General features: G+C 40.7%; 1 protein-coding gene across 18 annotated transcripts in view; it reads right to left on the reverse strand.

Moving 5' to 3' along the window:
• The window catches only part of ELAVL2 (ELAV like RNA binding protein 2), a 168,432-nt gene that overhangs the window by 60,003 nt on the left and 80,908 nt on the right, over window positions 1–27,521 (reverse strand). For 6 of the 18 annotated variants that reach the window (XM_048850769.2, XM_048850767.2, XM_048850775.2 and 3 more), the window contains 2 exons: window positions 7,753–7,843; window positions 5,058–5,298 (listed from right to left, as the gene is read on the reverse strand). In XM_048850769.2, coding sequence (XP_048706726.1) covers window positions 5,058–5,298; window positions 7,753–7,843 — 332 coding nt within the window. Of the gene's footprint in view, window positions 1–5,057; window positions 5,302–7,752; window positions 7,844–27,521 lie in introns of all 18 variants that reach the window. The other 12 variants (XM_048850768.2, XM_048850766.2, XM_048850770.2 and 9 more) reach the window with 3 other exon arrangements.

Raw genomic sequence — 27,521 nt, forward strand, 5'->3', positions numbered from 1 at the left:
TATAGCACCACAGTTTTAACAAGATGCACAGAGCAGAAATAGATCATTCATTAAGTGTCCAACAAACAAGTGCTCTTTCAGCACTAGAAAGATGTAAAATGCTAGTTCCTGTAGCTCTGTGGCCTTTTGTTTTACTAAAGTGCCAGTTAAACAGCACCCACTAAAGCAGAGTAACAACAATGAAGTCTACATGGAGACATTATGGTGAATATATGTGGATGCAAGATTTAGCAGGAAGGGGCAAGGAAAAAAAACATCCCCAAAGATACCGCTTATGCAGATTTTAAGTTTATATTCCCCCCCTACTTGCACTCCTTTTCTCTTGCTCCCCCAAAATCCTTCCTCGTGTAGACAAGCCCTAAGTCTAGCCTCACCCCTTTGTGCCTTCCATTGGTATTCTAAGGGTTTCCAAACTGTGGACTCATCTGGACTTTGTGACCCACACAATTTGATGGTGACCAGTTGGTTTGGGACATACACAGGGCCTAATCTCGTTCAGTCATAGCTTGTAGTAAAGTTTAAGCCTTTGTGCCTCGAGGACCTGCCTACTTTTAAGGCACTAAAGTCTCAAATTTTCCCCTGAAATTCCAGCTATATGACCCCAATGAATTTAGTGTTTAACTTTGGCAGAGTTTAGCAAGAAGTGAGCCCACCAAAACATTAAAAGCCTTTCACCCTAATTAATGTATTTCTTGTAACAAATACCTTGTTTAATATTTTAACTACCTATGGTGGGAATACATGGAAAGCTCACAGAATACATATGAAGCTAGCATATAGCACAGCTGAAAAAAGCGGGGGTCTGTGGGAAACGGGTGGAGGTATTTACTAGCCAAGAAGAAGAGTACAACAGGACTGCAATAAATACTGTACCTCAAATGGAAGGCCGTTTGAGTGAAAATACATTTCATTTTTATTTTAGGTCCAAATGGCTTATGTGCAAAAAGTGTGGTTTTCACCAGTAAACCTACCAAGACCAAGACTGTGTACTGTAAACAAGATTCATCAAGATTATCTCCCCTTGGAGCATTCATTCTCTTCTTAAAAAAAGAGATTGAATTCCCCACTTTACACAGCCCCTCCCTTTCACTACTTGGGTACATCTGGTATATGGCTGCTGTCAATTCTCTCAGGACATCCCAAGCAAGAATCATTAGCGCAGCAGTGAGGGACAGTCAGGATTCCTAACTGGGGACTCTGCCTACTTATTTGAATAAGAGGTCCATCCCACAACCCAGCCCAGCCTGCCTAGTTTACACGGGAGTGAAGATCCCGTGCCTATGCAGGAACAGTAGCTTATAAATTGGGGATTTATGCAATTCTATGGCTGCGAAATTTAAAACATTGTTTCTAGTCCATATACCAGTGGAGATCAGCGTTCCCTCTATTTTTTTATGTCCATGTGTGACACATAACCTTCATATTGGTGCATATAACAAAATTCACGTGGTGGGGGTAGGGCCAAGGGGTTCGGAGTGTGGGAGGGGGCTGCGGTACAGAGGAGGACTCCCCCGAGCAGCTTGGGGCCAGGGAAGAGGTGCCTCTCCCCTGGTCATGGCAAGTCTGTGCTAGGGGGAGAGGCATCTCTCCCCGCTGCAGCCCTAAGCAGGTCTTAATAGGCAGCTGCACAGCCATGCAACTTAGAAGGAACTTCGGTGGAGATAGCACTGAACTCAAATGAGCATGCAGCAATCCATGCCTGTTTTCTCTGCACAGAGCCTGAAGTAACGAAGATGTTAATAGCCCCATTCATGTTTCAGTGCTCCATGGACTCAGCCATTCTGTAGCTGTAGAAATTTGGCATTTTTCCAATATATCACAAAACTCAGTATTTCTGACATGGAGTTTGTCAGCATCCCGCTGCAGCAAAATGACATTTACTATTTTCTTGCCCAGACCTTACTGCTGCCACATCTTGTCACGGACTTAGACTTTACGGTCAGAAGGTACCATCATGATAATGTAGTCTGACCTCCTGCACATTGCAGGCTACAGAACTTCACCCACCCACTCCTGTGACAGACCCATAACCTCTGGGTGAGTTACTGAAGTCCTCAAATCATGACTTAGACTTCAAGTTACAGAGAATCCACCACTGACTAGTTTAAACCTGCAAGTGATCCATGCCCATGCTGCTGAGGAAGGCAAACCTCTACCCCCCACCCCCACAGGGTATCTGCCAATCTAATCTGGGACATTCTTTTCTGACCCCAAATACTGGTATCAGTTAGATCCTGAGTATGTTAGGCCAACCAGCCAGACACTGGGAAAGAATTCTCTGTAGTAACTCAGAGCCCTCCCCATGTAATGTCTCATGACCCGCCCTTGGAGATATTTACTGCTAGCAGTCATAGATTGGCTACAACGGCAAGTAGTCGGTCTCATTATACTAGCTCCTCCATAAACTTATTGAGTTCAGTCTTGAAGACACAAAGTTTTTTGCCCACTCTGCTCCCCTTGGAAGGCTGTTCTAGAACTTCATTCCTCTGATTATAAACCTTCACCTAATTTCAAGCCTCAAATTGTTGATGGCCAGTTTCTATCCTCAGGGATTCCCAGTAAAAGAGAAGTTAATTGACTTCCAGTGCACATTTCCTTAACTTCTCCATGGAGCTAGGCAACAGGAGGTCAAGGACCTGAATGTTAGACTCCAGCTTGCAGCCAGGGAGGAGTAAGGGAGCTAGAATAGGCTGGCCAACCAGGCCGACTCGAGAAAAGCAGCAGCAACAACTGCCCAAAAGTGATGAGCGGCTGAAGCTCCCCTTTCCCTGGAACACATGAAGGAGGGAGGGGAAAGTCAGACCACCTGGGAAACTCTGTAGGATCCAACACCGGGGAAATGGAGCAAAGCTGCCGGGAGCACAAAGCGGAGAAAGAACAGTCCTCTTTTTGAGGAGACTTTTTTTTTAAAAAATCTGATTAGTATTTTGAACTGTAGTCTTAGCGGCATGTATGTGGGGAGGAAGGAAGGGAATTGCAGGATGGTATTTCACAGCACTAGAATAAATTAACGTTGTCATGGAATTGGGTCCATTATGCAGATTAGTCATACAGCTCACATGGGGTCTGTTATAGTCAGTCAGAACTAGGCTGGAGGAAGGCAAGCCCAGCTGCAGTAGGGATGGTGCTATAGGCAGACGCACACATACAGTGTGATGCTGGGAGAACCCACTTTTCCCACAACAGCTCCTGGCTGGCTGCCAGGAACCACCAGTTCCCCACTCCAGCAGCAGCTGGAGCACGGCTGCTGTTGGGTCGAACGCCTGCAGAGATCCATGCCATTGGAACAGCATAGTCAGGAAGGAGAGAATGCAATCAGTGCAAATGGCGCCTGGCCAACTCTCAGCGAAGGTGTGTGGATTCCTTTCCCATATGTTTATCCTCTAGGCCTCAGCCTGACATCCCCATCACTACTTCAGCCACAGCTAGGTACTCGTGTCCCTAAAGCTAACATTCAGAATAAAACTGGGCTCTCTAAACTGGGACCTCTGCCTTTCTACTCCAAAATGCTGCTCTGTGAGTTCTTAATTATTAGAGCTGGTTTAAAAAAAAAAAACAACAACACTGAGAAAGTTTGCCAAAAAATTGAATTTGGGCCAAAAAGAAGAGTCTTGATTTGAAAAATTTCTGCCAGTTTTACTGGTTACATTAGAGAAGCCTCCCCTCTCAAATCAATGTCAGCAAATGGAGGTTGGGACCTTACGGAGAGTTCTCTTTAAAAAAGCACAAAACATCCAAGACATCAAGAGCCCCATCTGTAAGCATACTAGAAATATGTAACTGGGAAAAAATGATTTAGCTGGCAATCACTTTAAAAAGCTGGATGTGGAATACTCAAAAATCTTTATGCAAACAAATAGGCAATTCCTTGAGAACCAGAAAGTTAGTTTTATACACATAAGGAACTTCATCTAAAAACGTTAACTCTAGCTAAAGCTTTCCTACAGCCATTAACTGGTTCAATGCAGTCTAAATACTTCTAATTTTGCATACATTTTGACAGCTGTCAAAGAGAATGGGATGAGAGCAAACAAACTTTGCAATACAGCTTTGTTTTGTTACTTAAATATAGGCACACATATCCACCCAATGGTCCGCTTAAAACAGGGGTTCTCAAACTGGTGGGCCATGACCCCTCAAGGGGTCACAAGATGATTATATGGGGGGTCATGAGCTCAGCTCCAGGGAGCTGACAGCCCTGAGTCCCCATTACATTAAATACCCCGCTCCCATTTTTAATTTACATGGGGGGGGCACACTCAGGCTTGCTGTGTGAAAGGGGTCACCAATACACAAGGTTTGAAAACCACTGGCTTAAAAATACTTGGAAAGTTAATAACCAGGTGTATGGCTTTTAATGTCTTCATCCTGGATATGGGTGACCTGTGCAACAGAACTGTTCAACCTATGCTAAACAAAAAGTTAAATGAAAAATGCTCCTCTCAGCCTTCAGTTCACACTATTTGCAACATCTCTCAGCCAGAGCAGACAGATAGCATGTATCAAGGCAATATTTCTCATGCGGCTTCCAAGTTTTATTTTCCACCCAAGAGACTGTAGCGAGTATGGCTGAACAAGGATCCCACCCACTCTTTTCCCCACTGAAAAATAAGCAGCTTCAGATTTAATTTATCTTATTGGGCAGGGGGGAAGGGAGAGCTAAGTTGTGCTGTTCCACCTGCCAGGCTTAGTGCAAACCAAAATTCCAACGGAGTTTATCAAAAATACCCCACAAGTCAATGATGTGCAGTTATTTATTCTTTTCACATCTCAATATCCTTTCCAAAAGCCTTTAATGTCTATCTCAGAAAGCATTCAAAGGCCCCGTTAGCATTTATATTGCTCATCTACCAACTTGGACGAAATGCAAATAGAAAGCATTTAAAATCTTCATAAGTGAGAATACAGCACAGCTAATATCTTCAACCTAGCAATATACGTATCTGCTTCTTCCATCTGAATCCCATAATGGACAACAGCTGAATGTTATGCAAAATGCTGGTTTAGAGAGCATATTGCATGTATGTGCATATGCAAAAATTACAGTTCCAACGTACCTGTTATTTTGTCTCTTACAAGCTTGCAGGACTCTATCTCCCCAATGCTTCCAAACAGACTCTTCAGCTCTTCTTGTGTCATGTTTTGAGGAAGGTAGTTGACTATTAAATTGGTCTTGCTGTCCTCTGTGTTCCCAGTGTCAACTGGCGATGAGCAGTTGTTGTTTATGGTGGTTGGACCATTGGCTGTGTTATTGCAAGTTGGTCCATTAGACAGTTGTGTTTCCATGGCAGCAATTACCTGCTAAAAAGAAAGAAAATAAGAACTGTCAGAATTCATATTGCATGATCTATTAGAGATTCCAGCCAAGAATTTAAAGACGTGTCATTATGCACAAGAGGTTATTTCCAGGCTTCCAATAATGCCTCTACAAAAAGGAATTTTTAATAGTTATGCAGTAAGATGTTTAGAAATGTAAAAGCAAATAAGGTTGTTGCTAAGATATTTACTAAGGGTACTTCTAGAAAGCAGCAAATTAAACCACAGAAAAAAACTTAATTTTACTACACATAGAAGCAATCCGCCTTTCAAGTACAGGAATTATATCAACACATTTTAACCAGTTACTAAACACTAACATTGATAACATTGTTAACAGTTTACAACTGAGCACCAAAATAGTACGGGATGCACTTTTAAAAAACAGCATGTACTCTTTTGGTTACTTTTCCAGTACTAAAAACAAGTTTAACAATTATTCTAAGACTACTTCTGATGAACATTGGAAGAAAACACAATTAATAATCCCTGATTTAAAGGCGTTTTAGAGAGACAATGGAAATGTTGGGATGGAAACAGGAACTCTTCTTCCTTGATGATCTAAGGCCATTTTCTTCCGCACCACTGTTGGTCAGTAATAGCTTTTAAATAGCACTCAGCATTCCAATAGGCGGATACCTACAGTCCCCCTTCTCCCTACCTCTCAGCTCCCCCCCTCCAGAAAAAAATAAAATACGTGGCTTAGTACTTACTGTACTTATTTTACTCATAAATGAGTGATGATACAGACTTTTATTTCACCTCAAATAACTGTATGGACAACTCACAGATGCAGAAGAGGTCATTAAAGAGTCAACGCTTGCCTAGATGATACCAGAGATCTATTCCAATTAAGTGGGAGATCAGATATCCACTACATGGTAACTATTGGCAAGACAACTTTTTAATGGCAACCACTGTATCCAAGACTTAACTATTCTATCCATTTACAGAACTAGCTACCCAGGACAGTTTCCAATTCTAAATACAATGTAAAAGTTGGTCAGGTTTATTATCTAATAAAATATAGGTTCCAACATTAAAAAAAAAAGACAACCCTAAGCATAAATTACAGAACATTTTCAGAAAAGTAATTAGTGCTCAAATCTAACTTTATGCTGGTTTCAAAGAGGACAGGTCTCACACAAAAACCTTATCTAATAAATCTGGAGTTTAAGTAGCCATATTCTCTTATGAAGTCGATTGTTTTCAAAGCTTGTAAATTTGATTTTAAGCGAGCAAGTGTCTTCAAAGTAGGAGATTTAAAGCCCCATGAAACAGTTGTGGGGTTTGGTTCTTTTTTTTAAATAGGTTACAAGTAGGACAACTCCTGAGGATATTTACAAGATGTATAGAAATAGTGGGTTGCCCAGGAGGTTGCACTTGGTGCAAAAGAGCAAGCAGTAGTTATGTATATTAAAAACATTTCTTTCCATTAAAAAAATGGATCCAGTTCCACAGAACTGAGCTCCCACTAAAGCAGCAACGTTTTCTTCCCTCCTGACAAACTCCTGTGGGTTAACCTGGTCCTGGCACTGTATTAAAAACAAGCCTGTGTCAAAAGACAAGCACGTAGCTGAGGCCAATTAAAACAAAATTACTATTCAAATGTTAGTATATCTGGTGGAGCAGGGTAAGCCACAAATGCTGCATTCTGACTGAAGCTCACTGGGTTTGCGTTTAAATTTTGAAGTGTTCACTGATCGAAATTAGCAAGGACAAACAAACAATCCTCACTTAATTGCACTTTTTATTTTTATGTTCAGGATGCAAGAATGAGATCCTAAGCCAACATTCAAGTGAACAGCTGCAGTAGCCTGGATACACTGAAATTACAGCATTTCTCAGCTATAGGACCATCTGCTCTGAATCAAGTGATACTAATATGTTATATTTTACAAATAACACATATTCCATTGATAGGTTCAACAAGTGTTCACAGAATATCAAGCAAGTCTTTGAGCAGTTACTAAGTATTTTTTCCAGCCAGAAAAAATAGTTTTAAAGGTAATTTACAATTTTAAAACAACTTTTAGAGTAGGAATTGTAAATAACTTTAAAAAAATTAGTAACCAAAAAAATACACAGTGTACAGGTTTTAAAGATTACTGTAATTTAGTATTCAGACCATACCAAAACAGTTTTACTACAATTCTACTCTTCAGTTATTCACTGGGATATTTTAAATCTGTACAAAAAAGCTATTTGTAATTAGAAAGAAATTCAGTGCGGTTTAAATTTCTACAGATCACCATGTTAAAAAGAAGAGTTATCATAATACACTGTTCTGGGCCCTGACAAAATAGAGATACAGCCTACAAACTATACTGAAACATGAAAGAATATACAGTAGAGATTTAAGTGTTTGGTATGGCCTCAGCACTATTTTAACATGTTAAAAAGTAGCCTACAGAATTTAAGAAAAATCCCACAGACCCCAGTCCAAGGCTCTGCTGCCCACGAACCACTTCTAAGCAGAGAAGCCACATCACACAGTCTGACTGCCATGTTAGTTTGGAGTTGCCGTCTGCAATATGGACACAAAAAGTACCGTATGTTAGATTAGCAAGATAATGCAACAAATCAGTTTGTACAAATTTACAGTAATTGTATTTATATTCCAAGCACGTCCATGCAGTGTGGTTTAATTGAATTTGAGGCAATTCCAATCTAATCTTTCCAAACTTTGTTAAAACATTTTTTTTCTTACATGAATTGTGTTTTTAGAAACAAAAACAGCCTAATTTAAAGGTAGTACAAACTAGTTACCTCTGCACCTAGCCTGGAAACTACCTTAAAACCACACCATGTCTAAAAGGAACCACACCACCACACGATTTTTTTTAAAATCCTATAACAAGGAAGGGAGAAGGAGGGAAACACAAATGAATCTAGTTTCAATTAGAAGGTACGGTGGTCATGTACTCTATTTTAAAAAAAAAAAAAAAGCTCCATTTACACATCCATCCCACCCATGAAAGTCACAAGACAAGCCAACACCGTGCTCCGCTAGAATCTAGTCTATTCTTAACCCTGGAACTTCACATTAAAAAAGTGAGTTAAAATTACGTACAGAAGCTTTGCTGCTTCAGTTCAGCGTGGATTTACTTACAATAGCCCTATTGAAACAGTTAGTATACATAGATAAAGCAGGTTTCAGAGTAGCAGCCGTGTTAGTCTGTATCCGCAAAAAGAAAAGGAGTACTTGTGGCACCTTACAGACTAACCAATTTATTTGAGCATAAGCTTTCGTGAGCTACAGCTCACTTCATCGAATGCATGCTCAAATAAATTGGTTAGTCTCTAAGGTGCCACAAGTACTCCTTTTCTTTTTAGGGAAAGCAGCAGCAGAGCCGGTCAGCATTTTTCAACTGGAATAATTGGACCAGTAAATAGGAATGTTAGAGAGTATTATTGTCCCCAAGCATAACTGAATTTTTTTAAATATGCAAATTGCAAAACCCAGCAGGATTTGAAATTAGCAATGTTAGGAAGCCACAGACATAGGTAATGGACCATTTATAACGTATTACTACTTGTCCAGATATTAAATACAGCCACAATATTGGCATTAAACCAAAGTAGGAGACTGCTGTCTCTTTGCCACAACTTTGGCTGTGCTAATCTAGCCCAACTTCTTTACTCTATTCATATTTGTTAACAGCATACATAAATCCAAAGATTGTTTAACCCAGCCACAGCCATAAGCAATTCAGCTTTTGGAAGGTTGTTTTCTGCACAAAATTTAGAACACAAGGCTACTTAATTTTTTAAGTAACCCATGACAGAGGAATTCTGATTTTCCTTTATTTCAGGTATAACTTAAAGCTCATAGTCTAAGTTGTACCAGTAGTAAATATTTAGTGTTCCAATTTAGAAGCAATACCTGTATCTTCATATCAATTACAGGTTTAATAAATCTTTGAAGAGACCATTTGAGACACTGTCTCTAGTCTTCTCAATCCAAAGAGGATACTATATAATTCAATCTACCATGCTGTAAATCCTACCCTACAATGACCCATTTGCAGACTGAAGGGCAAGTTAAAAGAATAGTCACATGCACAAGAAATGCTCAACATAATTCTCAGCATACATGCTCCAGTTGGTCCAGACAAATCTGATCAAGTAGTCTTGAAGGACAAAGTTGTGTCATGTCATATCCTGATTTACAATAGCTTGTGTTCCGCTGCCCTGAAGTTCTAAAAAGCTCACTAAGTTTACACAGTTGTGTCACAGAAGCAGGAAACTTTAGGATCTCATCACTTCTAAAGATGACTTCACATGCAAAGAGTTTTACTTTGACAATAGAAAAAAGTTACACATTTCAAGTGGTCCCTCTTCAGACTAGTTTGCTTAACACATGCTTTCTTTGATGGCAGAGATGCATTATATAGGAGTCTCACATGACTATCACTGGGCAATCCTTTATGCTAGCCAATAATTGAATTACCGAAACAGTTTCTCAAAGACAGATTTTGCTCTGCCACCTGTTTTACAAATTTCACTCGTTACCACCAACCTTATTGGTTACACAGACCGCTCCAAATCTCAAGTTTCCTGGAAGAATAAATCAAGATTAGCCTTTGCAAAGCCACCAACTTTAATGTGTTTTTAAAACTCTTAAATTCTGGTTAGAGAAACAGCTTTTAGTTACATTTTATTGACTAATGATTTCCTCTCAGCTCTTCCATATCAACAACATAATTAGAAAAGTTTCAGAGTAGCAACTGTGTTAGTTGCTTTCAGAAAAAGAAAAAGGGAGTACTTGTGGCACCATAGAGAGGAACAAATTTATTTGAGCATAAGCTTTCGTGAGCTACAGCTCACTCCATCGGATGCATTCAATGAAGTGCGCTGTAGCTCACGAAAGCTTATGCTCAAATAAGTTTGTTCCTCTCTATCCCACAAGTACTCCTTTTCTTTTTACATCTACCAATGTGATATATGCCATCATGTGCCAGCAATGCCCCTCTGCCATGTACATTGGTCAAACTGGACAGTCTCTACGGAAAAGAATAAATGGACACAAATCAGATGTCAAGAATTATAATATTCAAAAACCAGTTGGAGAACACTTCAATTTCTTTGGTCACTCGATTACAGACCTAAAAGTTGCAATTCTTCAACAAAAAAATTTCCAAAACAGACTCCAATGAGAGAGTGCTGAATTGGAATTAATTTGCAAACTGGATACAATTAACTTAGGCTTGAATAGAGACTGGGAGTGGATGAGTCATTACACAAAGTAAAACTATTTCCCCTTGTTTATTCTCCACCCCCCATTTATCCTCAGACGTTCTTGTCAACTGCTGGAAATGGCCCACCTCGATCATCGCTACAAGAGGTTCTTCCCCCCTGCTCTCCTGCTGGTAATAGCTCACCTTAAGTGATCACTCTCCTTACAGTGTGTATGGTAACACCCACTGTTTCATGTTCTCTATGTATATAAATCTCCCGCTGTATTTTCCACTGAATGCATCCGATGAGGTGAGCTGTAGCTCACGACAGCTTATGCTCAGATAAATTTGTTAGTCTCTAAGGTGCCATAAGTACTCCTTTTCTTTTTGCATAATTAGAAATGTTAACTCCCATTTTGAAACTGACTAGGCTAACCATTTCTTTAATAAAATTTCTTTCAAGTTTTACTCCAGCCCCCAGATTCCCTTTGGGAAAGGTCTTTGGTTTTCTATCATCTTCTAAAATATCTTCTCTCCCCGACTGCTGTGTAAGAGACCCGCAGAAACTAACTGATCGGGGGAAACCAGTAATGCAGACTATGCAAAAGGGACAAACACTATCTTCTGTGTCTCCCCTAAGCTATTCATAATCAGGAAGGGTGGAATTTTTTTTTTAAATATACCAGAGTCAGGTTTATTTTAAATAAACCTATTTTAAATTAAATTTGAAATTATGATCCCCTATGCTAAAGGCACAAGTTTACTGTAACCTATTTAATTCATTTAAGCTAAATTAATATAGAATAGTCATGCAGTCCAATTTGTTGCCAATGGTTTAAAGACAAATGTCAGATAACTAGGTAAGTGGTCAAAGTCACTAGCTAAATACCAGGAACCAGAGTTTGTTGAAGTGCTAACACAACTTTCAACAGTAATAGCCTCATCTGCAGGTGCAGAGAGAATATTTTCTTCAATTTCAGTTTATTCAGCTAGTTCAGTTCAATGACTAGTTCATTCAAAGCTGAGAAAGCAACTGAAAATTGAAAAAGCAGGAAAGTTTCTCTCCCAATTTATGAATAAAAAATTAGATCTGACAGGTTGAGACCTTTTAGTTCTAAAGTCCTAAAGCACACAATGACCAGAAGGAATCAGTACAATTCACTTGTATTAAATTAAAAAGAAATCACTGTTTTAAAATACAAACATATTTTGATCAACTTTTTTTAATGTATCCAGCACATTTCACGTAGCTCTATTTCACTGAAACAATTTTGAAGTGTGTGTGTGTGCATTTTTAATGGAATTCCAATTTCCATCCAAATATAGCCTGATGGGGTCACAAAAAATAATTAAATAAGAAATGTATCCCTATTTTTAACATAAGAAGGATAATGTAAAAAATTAAGAAGATGAATGATTAGCTATAACTGTTTAAATAAAGTACATATAGATATAGTGTGTCATCCTGATTCACAAAAAGGGAGTACCAAATTATTCTCAAATAGCTGGTATAACCTCTCCCTTTACAGAAAATAAAAAGTACAAATATAAAACAAGATTAAAATCAAGATTTTCTGCTAAGATTTAAACCATAATTAAAATTGGTGAATTACTGTACTTTGATTCAAATCAATCCACCCTTTAATCAGTTCCATTAAACAAAACCTTTGAGATCCTTCAGAAACAGTATCTAATATTAAGGACTTGGCTGAAACTCAATCCAGGTGATGCCAGTAGAATGAGACATACAACCAGAAGAGATGGCAAAGATGTCAGTCCACAGGAGTTAGGATATTCAACCACCATTAGTAATCTGAATTTACAAGCTTGGGAGCAGTCTGGCTAGACCAAAAGCCAACTCTACATCATGTCGGAGCAATGGTCAAAAGGGTATTTTACAACTTACCCCAGACAGATAGGTACATCTTTTCTTTTGAATACAGATTTTAATATCTGTGCTGAAATAGGGCATCCTATCAATATGTAACACCTGTACTTTAGGACCTGCACTAGTTAAATACTGCTCCTCTGGATGCACATTTAGATATTGGATTTTTGACCTATAAAATCCAAAATGGTCCGAGACCAGCCTACCTGAAAGTGCGCCTCTCACTCACTCAGTGAAACGCTACCACAACATTAGCCAGCCAAGACTACACTGGATTCTGCCTTGACAGAGATCATGGGTAGCTGGTAGGGTGCTCTCCATAATGACCCAGGAGATCTGAAAGCTGACCCACTCTTGGTCTTAAATAACCCAGATTTCCTGACCTTCAGGATACATTGTAGGGCCCATTTGTTCCATCTGGCCTCTGAAGAGAGATACGGGGAATGGAGGCATAAACCAGTGTAAATATCCCCTTTTGGCTAATGTTATACTGGGTAGGAGAAGAGAGGACATGACTGCACTGCATTTTGTTTTATAATATAAAGTGATTGGCAAAGTGATCAGAGCCTGAGTATGGGGCACTTATTTCCTTTTCAATTTGGATAAAATAAAATAAAAAGGTACATTAGAAAACCCAAAAAAACAAACACACACCAGGTCCTTACTACAGTTTAAGCCCAGATGGACAGCATCTCTTCCCTTCTGACTCATTTTAGACTACCACCATTGCCAACTCTGGTGGTAGTCTAAAGGCAAAATATGGCCGTGAAAGTTTACTAGCATGGGCACAAGATCTGCTGGCATGCCCTTTGCTAGGACTTTAAAATAAATAAATAAATAAAGCATACTTGCAAAGTAGAGCAAAGTGCCTAGCACTAGATTTTCATCAAGCTGCCACATGTTTGTTAAAAGTACAACTTTGTCTTGTGCTCTTCCTTTGTAAATCAGTCTTCGAGGACATTATTAAAAAGAAAGGAGCCCTTCACGTCAATACTCAAATGAAGACAAATCAGGAAAGACACAAATACTGGTAATTCTAATCCTTCAAAGCACAGAAATCGAAGCAAAAATATTTAATGGTGTTCTAAATCCTGGGTCCTTTGTGATATTGCAGATGCACGCATTTGTTTGTGCCGGTCTATGAAACCCATTAGGGAAATGGGATGGGAATTCAGCCTATGCAAGGAATACTATGGGAAGGGTTCTTTAAAAAGATTCTTTGCGGATACAGGCATATAGGAACAGGGCAAGGAATCTCTCAGAACCAGGAGCTTTGACCCTCAAGTCATGGAAACAAGGGCTCGTAGTGAAGGAAAGACCAAGAAAATCGGGGGGATGGGGGATGGAGGAGTGCGCAATTCCTTTAAAAGGAAGGACCTCCCAAGATAGGCACGGTCCAATTATTCTCCATGCACCAGCAAACCTGCCTGGGAGGAAGTGACCCACTTGTGCTAAGCAGACAGAATTATCTCTCACATCTTATCAAGTATGTGGATGGCAGATATGACAACTATAGCAATATAAAAGGTAGGTAGCCCTAGGTTATCAATCATGCTCAATGGGAGGTTTGCTAGGAACTTATTTAAGGGAAGAGTATCAAAATCATAACTGAGCAGCAGCCTATGGTTTTGGTATCCACCAATTCCAGTGAGGCAGAGTAATACAGGAAACAGCTCTTGTAAGTTTTACTGGGCTACGTGCCTCATGTCCAGGATCTTTATGGTTGTTTCTTCGGGACCCAAGGTAGAATGTCCTTATTCCCCGCCCCGCCCCCCAACCCCAACTATACAATGAGGGAAATTTACAATCTGTGTATGAGAATAGCCTGTAGAAAAGAGGTAAGTATGTGTTATTTTTATTGTCACCCACATGTGCTCACCACGTCAATAAACAAAAATCTCGAAAGTATTTGGGCCCCTTAAAATCAAGGCATTACACAAGCACAAACAAGAAGGACACAAGGGTAGGGAAAAGGTAAAAAATGCTGTCAGTATGTGCATGTTGCAAACAAAATAAATCATTTTTTTTCTCTTCATTTGTAGGTTTTGCTGCATAGATTGAGTTTTAGGAAGATCTGAATGGGGTAAAGGTGGTGGGTAGATAGAGCATTCCAGGTACGAGCTTAGAAGAAAATGGAGACAGCAGACTACCAGTGTAAAAGGTGGAAGGGTAGGGATTGTGCTTAGGTTAGCAGCTGAGTGCTTCTGGGAGTCTTAAAACAAAGGACAAGTTTGAAATTTACACACAGTAATGTGGGATGCTGTGGAGAGGTTGATCATAGAGGGCAAGCAACGATTGTTTTGGCTAAACTTTTTAGACAAACAGAAATCAGCAAGGTAACAGGGAGGTTCTTGGAAAAAAAGAGGAAACCTGAACAAAAGAAAACATTGTAAAGGAAAGAAACATTCGAGATATTGGGAGTTCTCCACCTACAGAATTAGGAAAAACCCACAAGTGCTATGGGACACTCAAAAGATGAATTGTGCTAAGTAGCGCAATACTAACATTGCTGTTTGCAACGTTCTATGTAACAGTAGCAGGGAAATATGCAAAATAGTTAAGGCCACACCAGCAAAAGGAAAGGAGGAAGAAAAGGATTTATAATCCCTAAGGCAAGCATCTGCAGGGAACAGTGAAGAGGGATACCAATAAATGTTTCCATATGTCCATGTAGTAAGCTTTAGAAGTGGATAAGAATCCTTGGCATCGGAAGACAAACGTAGCTGGCATTTCTAAAGCCCAGTGCATGAGAATCAATGAAATACTCTAACTGCTCAAGAACAAAGTTAAAAGTAGAGAAAGCACAAAGAATTCCTTAAATACTAGCAAAATAAAGCATGAAGGTGGGAAACCCAGATTGGATATAATAAAAATCAAGTTGTTACCCAGATGCCATCCAGAAACCATGAATACAAAACACAGAAAGACCAAGGAATAGAACCAATAGGTGATATCAGCAATCTATAAACCTGAACTTCACTCTGGGATATTATGGTATCAATTGTTTAAAATAATTGTTGGTCTGAACAGCCTATTTCTGAGGGAACATGAGGATAAAAACTGCTTAACAACCTTCCTATACATATTTACGCAGCTCAATAGCCCTTCATCCTAAATAACAGTACAACAAAGCTGAATATTCCCACAATGCAGGAGAGAAATGAGTCCATACGAGAATGTAGAATAGACACGCTGAACTTCAAGAAGGGAGATTCTAGCTTACTTCAAACATACTGAATATTATTTTTTTTCTAGTTCTTCATATCTGAATGGAGACGTGTGGGCTCAGCTACTGGAACTGCTTAATTCCCAAAAACAAGAAAGCATCCGGAAGTTAAATGTGATCAAATGACATGGTCTGAACTTTAAACCAACAGACTGAAACCCACTGCAAGCGATGTGAATGGGATAAAACATTCTCTTTCACCTACCAAAGTTTAAAGACAGCCGTGAAAAATTTTGCCTTTGGCTATTCGTCAGAGTCAAACAACTCAAGGACTCAAGTTGTGCACCTCTTCCTTATTAGGGAGGAAAGGACAGACTGTGAATAGGAATTTGGCCTGCACAAGAACTACAAGGCCGTGTAAGCAGACAAGTTTGTGGGATCACCAAAGCTAAGGGGCATGGAAGTGAGATATCCCCCCACCCGCTATGAAGTTGGCTTTCTGCAATGAATCATTCGATAATCTGAACCTCTTGTTTGAACTTGTAGCCAACATGAACAGTCACTTGCTTCCAAGATTTTTCTAACCCAAATAAACTATCAATAGGCTTCCTTCAACTGGATTTTTCCTTGGATTTTAAAAGCATGATGAGGCAGGGGGGAGATGAACAGACCTTAAAGAACTGTCTCCTCTTTATAATTCTAGATTACTTAGTGTCATTGCAGAAATTTACAGAGTAAGCAAAGTCTTCTGTTCTTACTCATCTAACCGTCTCAGCCTAGACATTGGCTTCTGAACATGGACAGGTGGGTGAGGTCATAGGTACCGACTTTTGGTTTTGCCAGTGGGTGCCCTCCCAAGGCCCCACCGCTCGCTCCGTCCCTTCCCCCGCCTGCCCACTGCTCGCTCCTCTCCGCCCCCTCCTCCGAGCACCTCTGCCAGTTTTGGAGGGAGGCTATTCACATTAGAGAAAAAAGGTGGGAGAGGTAATATCTTTTATTGGACCAGCTTCTATTGGTGAGAGAGACAACAAGCTTTTGAGCTGTCACAGAACTCTTCTTCAGGAAGAAGAACTCTGAAAGCTCAAAAGCTGCTGGTCTCTCTCACCAACAAAAGTTGACAGGGCACTAGTTTCAGGATTCATCTTAGCAGAATGTCATCATTACACCAAGGAAGTAGCACTACCAGCACAATGAGATAAATATAGCCACGGGTGCATGCCAAAAATTCACAGGACAAGCACACTACTATCCTGCTGTGTGGATCCCAGGGTCAGTTTAGCTCTCAGTTTAGTGGGGATACACTCAGGGACTGAGCCCAAGGATTCAGCTAAACACAAGGGCACCTGCAAACAGCTGTACTAACAGCAGGCTCTACACTGGTCCAATAGGAGGAGTTGCATGTCCGGGCACTAATTCCCAATCCCACTGCAAGGCAATATGGGATCCAGGCACCAGGTCATTAGTACCAGAATTTGTACTCCCAAGAGAGTGGGATGGAATTATAGAAGTTACAGGGGGAAAAGCCCTCTGTGATCATCCTGGCTCAATCCATCTCCCTGCCAATGCAGAGCTGATCCTTACTGCATGTTTTGTCCAGTCTCCTTTTAAAAGTCCCAAGTCTTGGAGTTTCTAGCTGTGACACACTATACCAGGGGTTCAGGACCCCTCAAGGGGTCGCGAGGTTATTACATTGAGGGGTCGCGAGCTGTCAAGTACCACCCCAAACCCCGCTTCACCTCCAGCATTTATAATGGTGTTAAATATATAAAAAGTGTTTTTAATTTATGGGGGGGGGGAAGGGGAGGAGAGTCGCACTCAGAGGCTTGCTACGTGAAAGAGGTCACCAGTACAAAAGTTTGAGAGCCACTGCTCTATACCTCAGGGGAGTGGCGTGCTGTGCTCTGTAACCCCATATTCATCATCATTTGTATATATTCTTTATATTTCATACAAAGCATGTCATGTAAAGTATCATGGGAAAGGTTATGATTTGCTGAAACCCACTGTTCTGTCAAAATATGTACATCATTAAAGTGTATAAAGTTATGAGATTGTGCTGTATGGAGTTAACGAAATATGCTACAAATTTGGGAGTAGCAGAAGGCAACTCCCCAGAAACAACAAGGCACTTCACCAAATGGCTGGGTGGATGTTACACAACCATCACCAGCCATTGTGCAGTAAGTAAATGACAATTAGCAATTCAATGACCATCACCAGAGAATTACTCAACCTTGGGACTTAGCAATACACCTCCCCTCCCCGCCACCATGATGCTTGGACTTGTGTTTGCCAGAGCACATGGACTAAACATATAAAAACAGGAGATAGTTCTTTCCAGCCCAGGTTGTACCCCAGGGGTCACACACTAGCCCTTCCCTTGGGAGACTATTCCATCCACACCCCAAGGCAGAGATTGCACTGCTAGGAAGGTTTCCCCTGATAGCTTGACTTTCCCCCATCCCCAAGAGGCAGTCACCCAGATGCCAGGGAGGAGGCCCAAGCGCACTGCATGGACATGACCACTGTCTCCGAGAGGCAGGCATCTCTGCCCAGGCAGGGAGGGCAAGTAGGGGGCCACTGCACCCCACAGGTGCCCAGGAGATGTCATCCCCCCTCCCATGCCCATCCCAGTCCAGCTACCCAGTGGGGGTTGGTACTCTCAGTCTCTGTGCTGTGGGGGTCCAGGGGATGTTTTTGGAGACGCCTCTGACTGAGCCCCCTGCCAGAAGCAGAGAACTGGGCAGCAGCTGGTGCGCCCCCCCCCCCCCCCATGCAGAAGGCCAACCCGCCAGCAGCCAGGTGCCGGCTCTCAGCACAGCCACCTGGGAAGGGGTTTCAGTCCCAATCCCCAGCCACCCTCACCCCAAGGCCCCCTTTCAAATACACTTAGATGCTGCTGCTGCAGCCGCCTTTAGCTGGACAAGAAGTTGAAAGGAGGCTGGGAGCTGCTCAGCTGCAGAGCCTGCTGCCCACAAGAAGTAGGTAAGAAAAGGAGGTAGGGCAGCACCGGTGATGGGGGGGTGTCACTCAGACCCTGCCCCAGGAGGAGAGTCCCTGTCTCCTCCTGGTGGCCAAAAACCAGCTAAACAGCCCTGCCGGAAAGAGCTGTTTTGGCCATGTTGATCAATGCAGCAGCTCAGAGCCAGAAACAGCTGATCAGCCCCCCCCAACAGCCCCACTGATCAGCTGATGGGGTCCGCAGGGCCCCCACAGGCCCCGTAAACAGCTGACTAGTGCTGGTGGGTGCTGAGCACCCACTGATTTTTCCCTGTGGATGTTCCAGCCCCAGCACACCCACAGAGTCGGCGCCTATGGGTGAAGTAATATTTTATTGGACCAACTTCTGTGACTTGAAGAGCTCCGTCTCTTCAAGCTTGTCTCTCTCACCAACAGAAGTCAGTCCAATGGAAGATATTACCTCACTCCCCTTGTGTCTCGGATATCCTGCGACCAACATGGCTACAACACCACTGCATATACCGAACATGTAATACTTCATAAAAAGAGATATGTATGCATGCATACATGCAAGCAAGAACAAACCACTGTCTTTTCCACTGAATCCATTTCCCCTTCAGCTAATAAGGTGGCTACCATACTTGTAAATTGTCCTGTGAATGCTATTAGGGAGAAGACTGGTGACTTTATATGTGGAAATACAGGATTTGATCCACCATAGAGGTGGTTCTGGAACACTCTTCCAGGCCATAAGTAAGATGTTTGTTAACATGGACAAGTACCATGTAAATAGAACTTAGACCTCTGGCCACAGCCAAATTATGCCAAAAATCTAAATTCTCCTCCACCCTACCCCTGACAGACTATAGGTCATCCTTCCATTTTGTAAAGGCTACCCAAATTCTGTACATCAACTCATCTTCCCAGAGGACTCTGGTGTTCTTCCTCTCTCCCAAACTCTGGTTTCAGGTCCTCCCTCAGTGAATAGCTCAAGTGCCAGCTTCAGCTGCTCCTCAGACATTTCCTGAGGAGTCAGAGTGAAATGGCTGCAAACCTTGTCAGTTTCACTGGCTTTCCCCCTCCCCCGCCACACAGTTCCCAGTAGCAGCAGTGAAAACTGAGCAAAACATTTTCATTCTCCCCTGGAGCTTGCAAAAGCTATGAGCAACAGAAGATACATTAGAGTTGTCTGCAAACTCAGGGCAGCACCATACCGGTTACACACACTATTCACATTTAGTAGGTCACCTTTGCAAGAGTATTCTTTATAGTGCTTACATCTATTAAGCTCAGTTTAAGATGCAGAAGTTTAGGTTTTGCAGAAGGCACCGGCATTCACACAGTAAAGCTTCTTACTTGCCACAGGTGAATAATTTTTCAAGCCCTGATTCTGAAAAAAACCAAGAATGAAGCAATTGGAACAAAAATATGCAAGAAGTTACCAGCAAGAGACGCATAGGGCCACAAGAGAGAGAAAGCAGAGAATTCACAGGAGTCTTGAGTCACAGGTGCCACAGACTCCAACTGTAACCAAATTTAATTATTTTAGAAGGGACAAACTGAATACCTGTTATTACTGGGACTTGAGTATTCCAAGTTCCAAGACAGACCTATGCTCAGTGGGTCAGCAATGCAGACAAGTTACCCATCTTCATCTTGTTACAGGGGTCTCCCCCCTTGTAGGGTGAAGAAGTCAGAATGCCGAAAAAAAAAAACTTGCCTTCTCTCAGTGGGAAAACGAGAAGCACTGTACTTAGGTAAACTACAATTCCTCAGGAATTCACAAGAAAAAAAAAATTCTACACAACTCACTGACCCAGATTCTGATGTCAGCTTTGTTGAAAACCAAAGTGGAAGCTAATGAAACCAAAGTACAAGCCAATAGGGTTGAGGCACCAAATCAACAAAGTCCTTTAGAATTTGCTCCCCGCCTCCCCCCCCCCATAAGAAATTAGACACACAAATCTAGTCCTGGAAAAAAGGAAAAGGAGTATCTAACCTGCCACAACTAATTTCTAGCCCCAAGACAATTTCCTGTGACCACACTCAGTACATAACCACTCAAATCCCTTGGCCTTCTCTCACCGAATTAAGAGGAGATTGATTACAGGACCTAAATGTCTTTACAAATACTATCAAGGAGGGAAGCAAATTCCTAACCAAACAGCCCTCACTAGTATCACCCTGCCAGCAGCCTCTTCCCCTTTATACAGGGAAAAGATTAGCACAAGCAGCTAAAATGTTTTTCATCTACCATACAGAAGAAAGTGAGGAAGATGGGAGTCAAGAAGCAGCCCTCCTGGTTACGAGACTTAGAAATAAGATTCCATTAGTCTGGGATTCGGATAAAATTGTCATTTCTTCAAAATGTTAACCCCACAAGATAAGCATACTGTCTTGTCTGAGAAGATTTACATCTAGCCCCTCAACCGTGCCTTAAACCCCATTCGGCATTGGGTAAGGCTGTCCATTCCATCTTCGAGGTTGGTAAAAAAAATGGAAATATAAAAGGTGAGTAGCTAGTGAGCTGGTGCACCAGCACCAGAATTCCCTCAATAATGCCTTTACAATGCTTATGAAGGGTCTTCACTCTTGCTTAACAAACTGGAACTCCTATGAGTGTCCTCAGGGGAACAGCTCTTCAGACAGAAAGGAGTTTAACCAGCTAAGAGCAGCCCTGTCAACTCTTAGTCGGATCTGCAGACATTGGTTCCGCCTCAGGGTTAATGATGCTGAAGACTGTGGACAGATCTGAAAGAAACAGCCTGGATACCAGGTCATTTGACATCAAGCAGGAGATTAAACAGTAGCTTGACCGAAGTGTTTTTAAAAATGTGCACAAATCTACTACCTTTAGGATACAGATGTTAAAAGGTTACATTCTAGATATGGGTTTATTATAATAATGTTTTACTGAAAAAGGCCTCTTAGGAGGACCTCTAAAAACAATGTTTTTGGAAGTTAATATGATGCTATAGAAAGTATCCTTAAAAGTTAGTAAGTAAAAATGTAGAATACGACCGAAGAATCCCCCACGTGAGCCTATCATTTGACTAATACCAATTTACTCCCTATGGGGTCAAGACAATATTAAGTCTACTCTTTTAACTGCTAAACCCATATCCTTTTCAGGAAGCCATTGGAAAGTCAATTTTAGATTATTTAAAAAAAAAAAAAACACACACACATTTCCGGAGACACAGACTTAAGGTACTCTGCATTCATACATTATAAAGTGACAAATGCACCCTTGTAAATACCACTCTTAAATAAAGTGAGGATACAGACTATTTTCCCAAGAAAGTTATGCCCAAGAGAAATTTTTGAGTGCACCTGCACACGAAAGGATTAAAAAAGACACGACACTGGGTCTGAATGAATCCTTAGGCATGATTCTGTATGTGATAGCTGCAATATACATTTCACAAAATATGGTTTGATGGTAAGACAGATATTTATGAAGGGAAACTACACACAGTAGAAAGAAAAGGAGTACTTGTGGCACCTTAGAGACTAACCAATTTATTTGAGCATGAGCTTTCGTGAGCTACAGCTCACTTCAGATGCATCCGATGAAGTGAGCTGTAGCTCACGAAAGCTCATGCTCAAATAAATTGGTTAGTCTCTAAGGTGCCACAAGTACTCCTTTTCTTTTTGCAAAGACAGACTAACACGGCTGTTACTCTGATACACACAGTAGATATATTTAAACATGTGAATTATTTGAGAAATTACAAAGTACCACCAGATAATAAAATGCACAAGGAAAACAGTGGATGAAATTACAAGATAAAATTCCAGTTTCTGACTATTAAAAAAAAGTAGCTAAAAAATTTCAAGTTCTGAAATTCTGCAAAAAGCGATGTTTTGGAGAATATCAGTAAGTATCCAATGACATTTTTGGACCTGCTATACAGTAGAACCTGAGTTACAAACACCTCAAGAATGGAGGTTGTTCTTAACTCTGAACAAAAGGTTACGGTTGCTCTTTTAAAAGTTTACAACTGAACATTGCCTTCATATAGCTTTGAAACTACTACGCAGAAGAAAAATGCTCCTTTTAACCATCTTAATTTAATGAAGCACAGAAACTGTTCCCTTACCTTGGAAAGTTTTTAATAAAAAAAATTCTCTTTAATAGTTTACATTTAACAGTACTGTATTCTCCCCCACCCCCCACCCCCGCTGTTGCCTGATGGTGTATTTTGGGTTCCAAATGAGGTGTGTGGTTGACCTGTGAGTTTGCAACTCTGGTGTTTCAGAAGTACAGCAGAACCTCAGAGTTACAAAGACCCCTGCCAAGAGGCTTTAAAGCTAAACTATTTCCACAGAGGTAACTGTACAACAGGGGAATTAAAAAAACGTCCTTCCGCTCAAGCAGTATAAGAATCAGCCGCCACTTCCCATTTTAGAAAGAGAAATACTGATTTTTCTTTCCCCTTAGACATTCTGCTAAAGGTGAAACACAAAGTAAAGAGCACTGCTTTTCCCTTTACTTTTTTTGATGAACAGATTCAACACTCTTTTCCATGTAGCTTTCCAACTTGCTTTATACATTTCAGATATTAAATTCGTATTTTTCTCATTGGTAGAAGGCCTTGCAAAGACCTTTGGAATAAAAGGATGTCACAAAAGGCTGTAACTTGAGCTGCAGCATTTTCAGTCCCCAACTGGGGCAGAGGTATGCTCTTTATACTGAAGACACTCTAATCAGCATTCTCTACCTTGTCCTTTATTTATGGAATGGGAGAGCTGCGGCTTGGTTTATAGCCTCATGTAGCTTCTGCTCTCTCCTTCAAAGACCTTGTTCAAGATCAAGTAACGGGAGGAAAATGACAACTATATTAGGATATTGCCTAATCCAGAATTCATTTTGACAACTGCCAGAGTCAGGTGCTTCAGAGGAAGAGGCAAGAAACTCCACAATGGATAATTATGGAATATCTTATGATAGGAACTTCAGACACTTCCTAATGCCCAGAAGCCTTTAGGAAAAAAAAAAACAAAACACACAAAACCCAACTTATTTGTTATCACTGAACAGTCCAGTTATCCACATCTAGTCCTTTTAAAAATCCTACCAAAAACTCAACCTAAATGATCTTATGGCAATGAGTTCCACAGGTTGATTAGATAATTATTTCCTTTTGTCAGTTTTAAATGTTCGGTCTTAACTATATAGCTGATGTCCCTTGGTTTTTTTTTGTTCTTTTCTTAAGAAGTGTGCTTTTACTGATATTTGTCCTGATACATCTTCACCATGCCATTTATTGCATTGTATAGGCCTATCATTGTTCCCCCTTATTAGTCTTCTCTTTAAATCAAAGAGTTCAGATCTTTTCCAGCTTTACCATGCCACTACTTTTGCCTATTCCTAAGCACTCGTATGCCTTTGAGATAAGGAACCAGAAGTTAACAGTATTTCATGAATGCATACCACTGGTTTTATATGGTGTCCTAGTATTTTCAGTATTGTTCTCTTTACACATCCTAATTCCTGTGCTTTATTTACCCTTTGCTTCATATTGAAGATGTATTTTCCTTTAACTGCCCACAATAAGAGCCCAGAGCTGAATTGCTGCAGTTTGTTTAGAAGAAAGGACAGGAATATAAAACATAACCCACCACTTTCTTATTGCACTGCCAGACAATAGCACAACTGACAGCTAAACAGTGGTTTGAGCATTGGCCTGCTAAACCCAGGGTTGTGAGTTCAATCCTTGAGGGGGCCATTTAGGGATCTGGGGCAAAAATTGGGGATTGGTCCTGCTTTGAGCAGGGGGTTGGACTAGATGACCTCCTGAGGTCCCTTCTAATCCTGATATTCTATTCTATGACTCTAAACAAACACTTTTAATCAGCTCTAAAGCAGAGATTTTCAAAAAAATGGTGCCTGAAGTTATGCTTCTAAATCCATATTTTGGAGCTTAGTTTTGTGGCCTAATTTTGAAGAGGAGTGCTGAACACCCAACGGCTCACTTTTAAAAATTATGGCCTTATACAACTATTATCTGCGATAGCACTGCTGAAGTTTGAGTTTTCAGGTTTAACCCTAACTGAAGTGCCCCCAACATGACAGGGCTGCCATTTTACATAGGGTGTTTGGCCAGTGGACAAATCAAAGCCAATTCTAAATTTCAGTGCTGGCTGCAAACCAGGATGTAAGTACAGTGTCTCACACTTGAAAATAAATAGCCAACACCACCACAATAAGGGATTTCCTTAAACTCCTATTGCCACTAGCACAGCCCAAAATTGTACATAACTAGCAGTAAAAAGTAACAGCAACAGCATCCAATTTGAGTCAAGCAACATGACTGAAATGGAAATAAAGATGTGATTTAAGAAAGTCAACTCACTAAGAATTAAGATTAAAATGAATATCTATTGTACCTCTTAAGTAATCAGCTTCTATAGAATCACCCCAAAAGACATTTAAAAAAATAAAAAGTAGCCAAAACACTCTGCAGTTTCTATTGCTCTATTTCACTCAAACATTCTTAAAACAAGTTTATCACTGAAAGTTAAAATGGCCCATTTTCTAGAGTGATTCACTTGCTTGCTTCAAAGAAACTGATCACCAGCTATCCACAGAAAGGAGTTTTTCCTCCCAGCCCCCAGAGGAAAGTATTACACAATTAGACAACATTGTGGAACGATCTACAAACGTGCTCAATGCTGCCTGAACTTTGCTCCAATCAAAAACTTGAGCAGAGGTAGTCCAACACACAATGCTTTTAAAGAGCCAACCCTTTCATCTTTCTCCATTGTACTTAGCTATGCTCAACAATGAAAAGCAGCCAGAAATCCTCGACAGTTAAACACCGTAATATCCCTTCTTTAGAGACTGAGTTTTGTCCAAACACCCTTCTCCCAGCTCTTCAGACAAATTTACATTTCTCCCATATTGTGGCTGTACAAGATTTTTTTTGCTCATACCATAGTGTGCAAATACTATTGTTTATTCACTCTCTATAGAGAAAGTTACCTCCCTATCCCACCCCATCCCACCCCATCCCCCCCCCCCCCATTTCCCCTACACCTCTCTCTACAGCAACTAGGTTAAAAACATGACAAACTTAAATATAAGACAAATATATAGGTAATACCGATCGTCTACTAATCTTGAGAATGACTGGAATATAGTGTTGATGCTATTCAAACACTTCCTCACCATGCTTATTCATCTTAGTACTGTGCCCTTGTTGGTCAACCCAGCAAATGCCTTCACAACTCTCCCAGATCCCAAATCTCAGATTAATCCTCAAATTAAGGATTTGGCTTCCTTTATAACAATTCACTTAGTTATGTTATTTGTGTTTGTATGGAGGACTCTGAGTGCTGACTCAGGTCCCACTGTGCTAAGCACTATACTAACATTTAGCAATGTTCTGTCTCTGCCCAGTATTTCATGCAAACAAGTACCCTTCCGGTAAGGAGAAATAGGTCGTTCATATCCTAATCAGGCTTCATACTAATTTCTCCATTTCGTTCATAATCAAATGTTTCCACACAGCAACAAGGAACCCCTTTCACCCTATAAAAGCAGGCTCAAGTTTAAAAAAAAAAAAAAAAACCACTTACTTTAGTCCTTCACACCTCCCAGAGAAGACTATTTTGAGTTATTCAAGATTATGACTAATTTTTATTCCTACCCTGTTTCTTATAAACGGTTTCAACTATCATCTTAAACCCCACTTTGTCCATGCAAAGTTATCAAATCCTGTATGAGATGGAATGTTTTATACCTTCCTCTGAAAGAACAGGCGCTAGTCATTGCCAAGTCAGGTTCTCCTATTTGTCTGAAGTGACACTGCCTTGGGCAGACACTACCTGTAGTGTTAAAAGTTGTGAATTTCTGCAACATGCACACACAATGATTAAACTGAGACGCTCATTTGCACAACTTGGAATAACTGCCTCATCATACATAGTTTTCTATTTCCCACAGTTTTAGACCTATCAGTTACATGTCTAGCAGTTACAGTAGTGTACCAGGACTCCCGGTTCTACTCCCGTATCTCCCACTAACGCAGCATGACCTTTAACGAGACACTCAGTTTATCTCAGTTTTCTTGCCTTTATGTTTTATAGGGTCTTTCATCGGAGTATTCTGGAGCAGAGTTAATTTCTCCTAATATGAACAATTCTTGCTAAGCTCCCCTTAGCTATTACCCTCATTTCCCACATGTGCATTTTACCCTTCCATCTGCACTCACAAAGCTCAATAACCCTTCCATAAGACAGTGGAAGTAAAAGCAAAAGGGAACCACATTAGAGGCCAAGTGCAACATCCTGCTCCAGTCTTCAATTCTAACGGGACCTAGTGATGCTGCAAAAATAGCACCTGCTCTTGGATTTAGAGGAGAAAGTGTCTCATGCTGACTGAAGAGAACAAATAATGATCCTCAAGGTCCAAGTTGGGACACACAGCTAAGCATCAACACAAAAAGTTAATTATGCATTTTTGATGTTCCCCCTTTAACTGACAAAATGAGAACGCTTTTCTACACTTTAAAAAACCACTACACCTATGGCTACCAAAAATATTCCTCCATTTGTAACACAGAATCGTGTATGCTTACTGAAAACCTTCATGCCCACAGATTTTTCTCCAAGTTCACCTGTCTTTTATAGAGTCACATCCTCAAATCCATGGCCGTTTGCACTAAACACTGACTTCAAAAACATTCTGCCGAGCTTTGGCCACTATTACTGTAACTAGTTCTATTAGTACACTTAAATCAATGAAGAACCTCCTACAAATGGAGAACTACAACACATGGGCTACCAAGGTAATAGTCCCACACAGCCCTGTCCATCTCTCAAAAAAACTATTCCAGAAGAACATCTCTAGGGATGACAACAGTTCTTTGTCGCTACTCATTCACTCCTTGGTGTACTGGATGAGGCTGCCAGCTGTGATGTGCTCTGAACACATAATATTGGAAAAGGAAGACTATTGAATGGGGGAGGAGAGAGACAGGTGGGAACTTTATTTTAAAAAAGC

The sequence above is a fragment of the Caretta caretta genome, chromosome 5 (genome assembly GCF_965140235.1).
Source record: "Caretta caretta isolate rCarCar2 chromosome 5, rCarCar1.hap1, whole genome shotgun sequence".
In the NCBI taxonomy this organism is placed as follows: Eukaryota; Metazoa; Chordata; order Testudines; family Cheloniidae; genus Caretta; species Caretta caretta.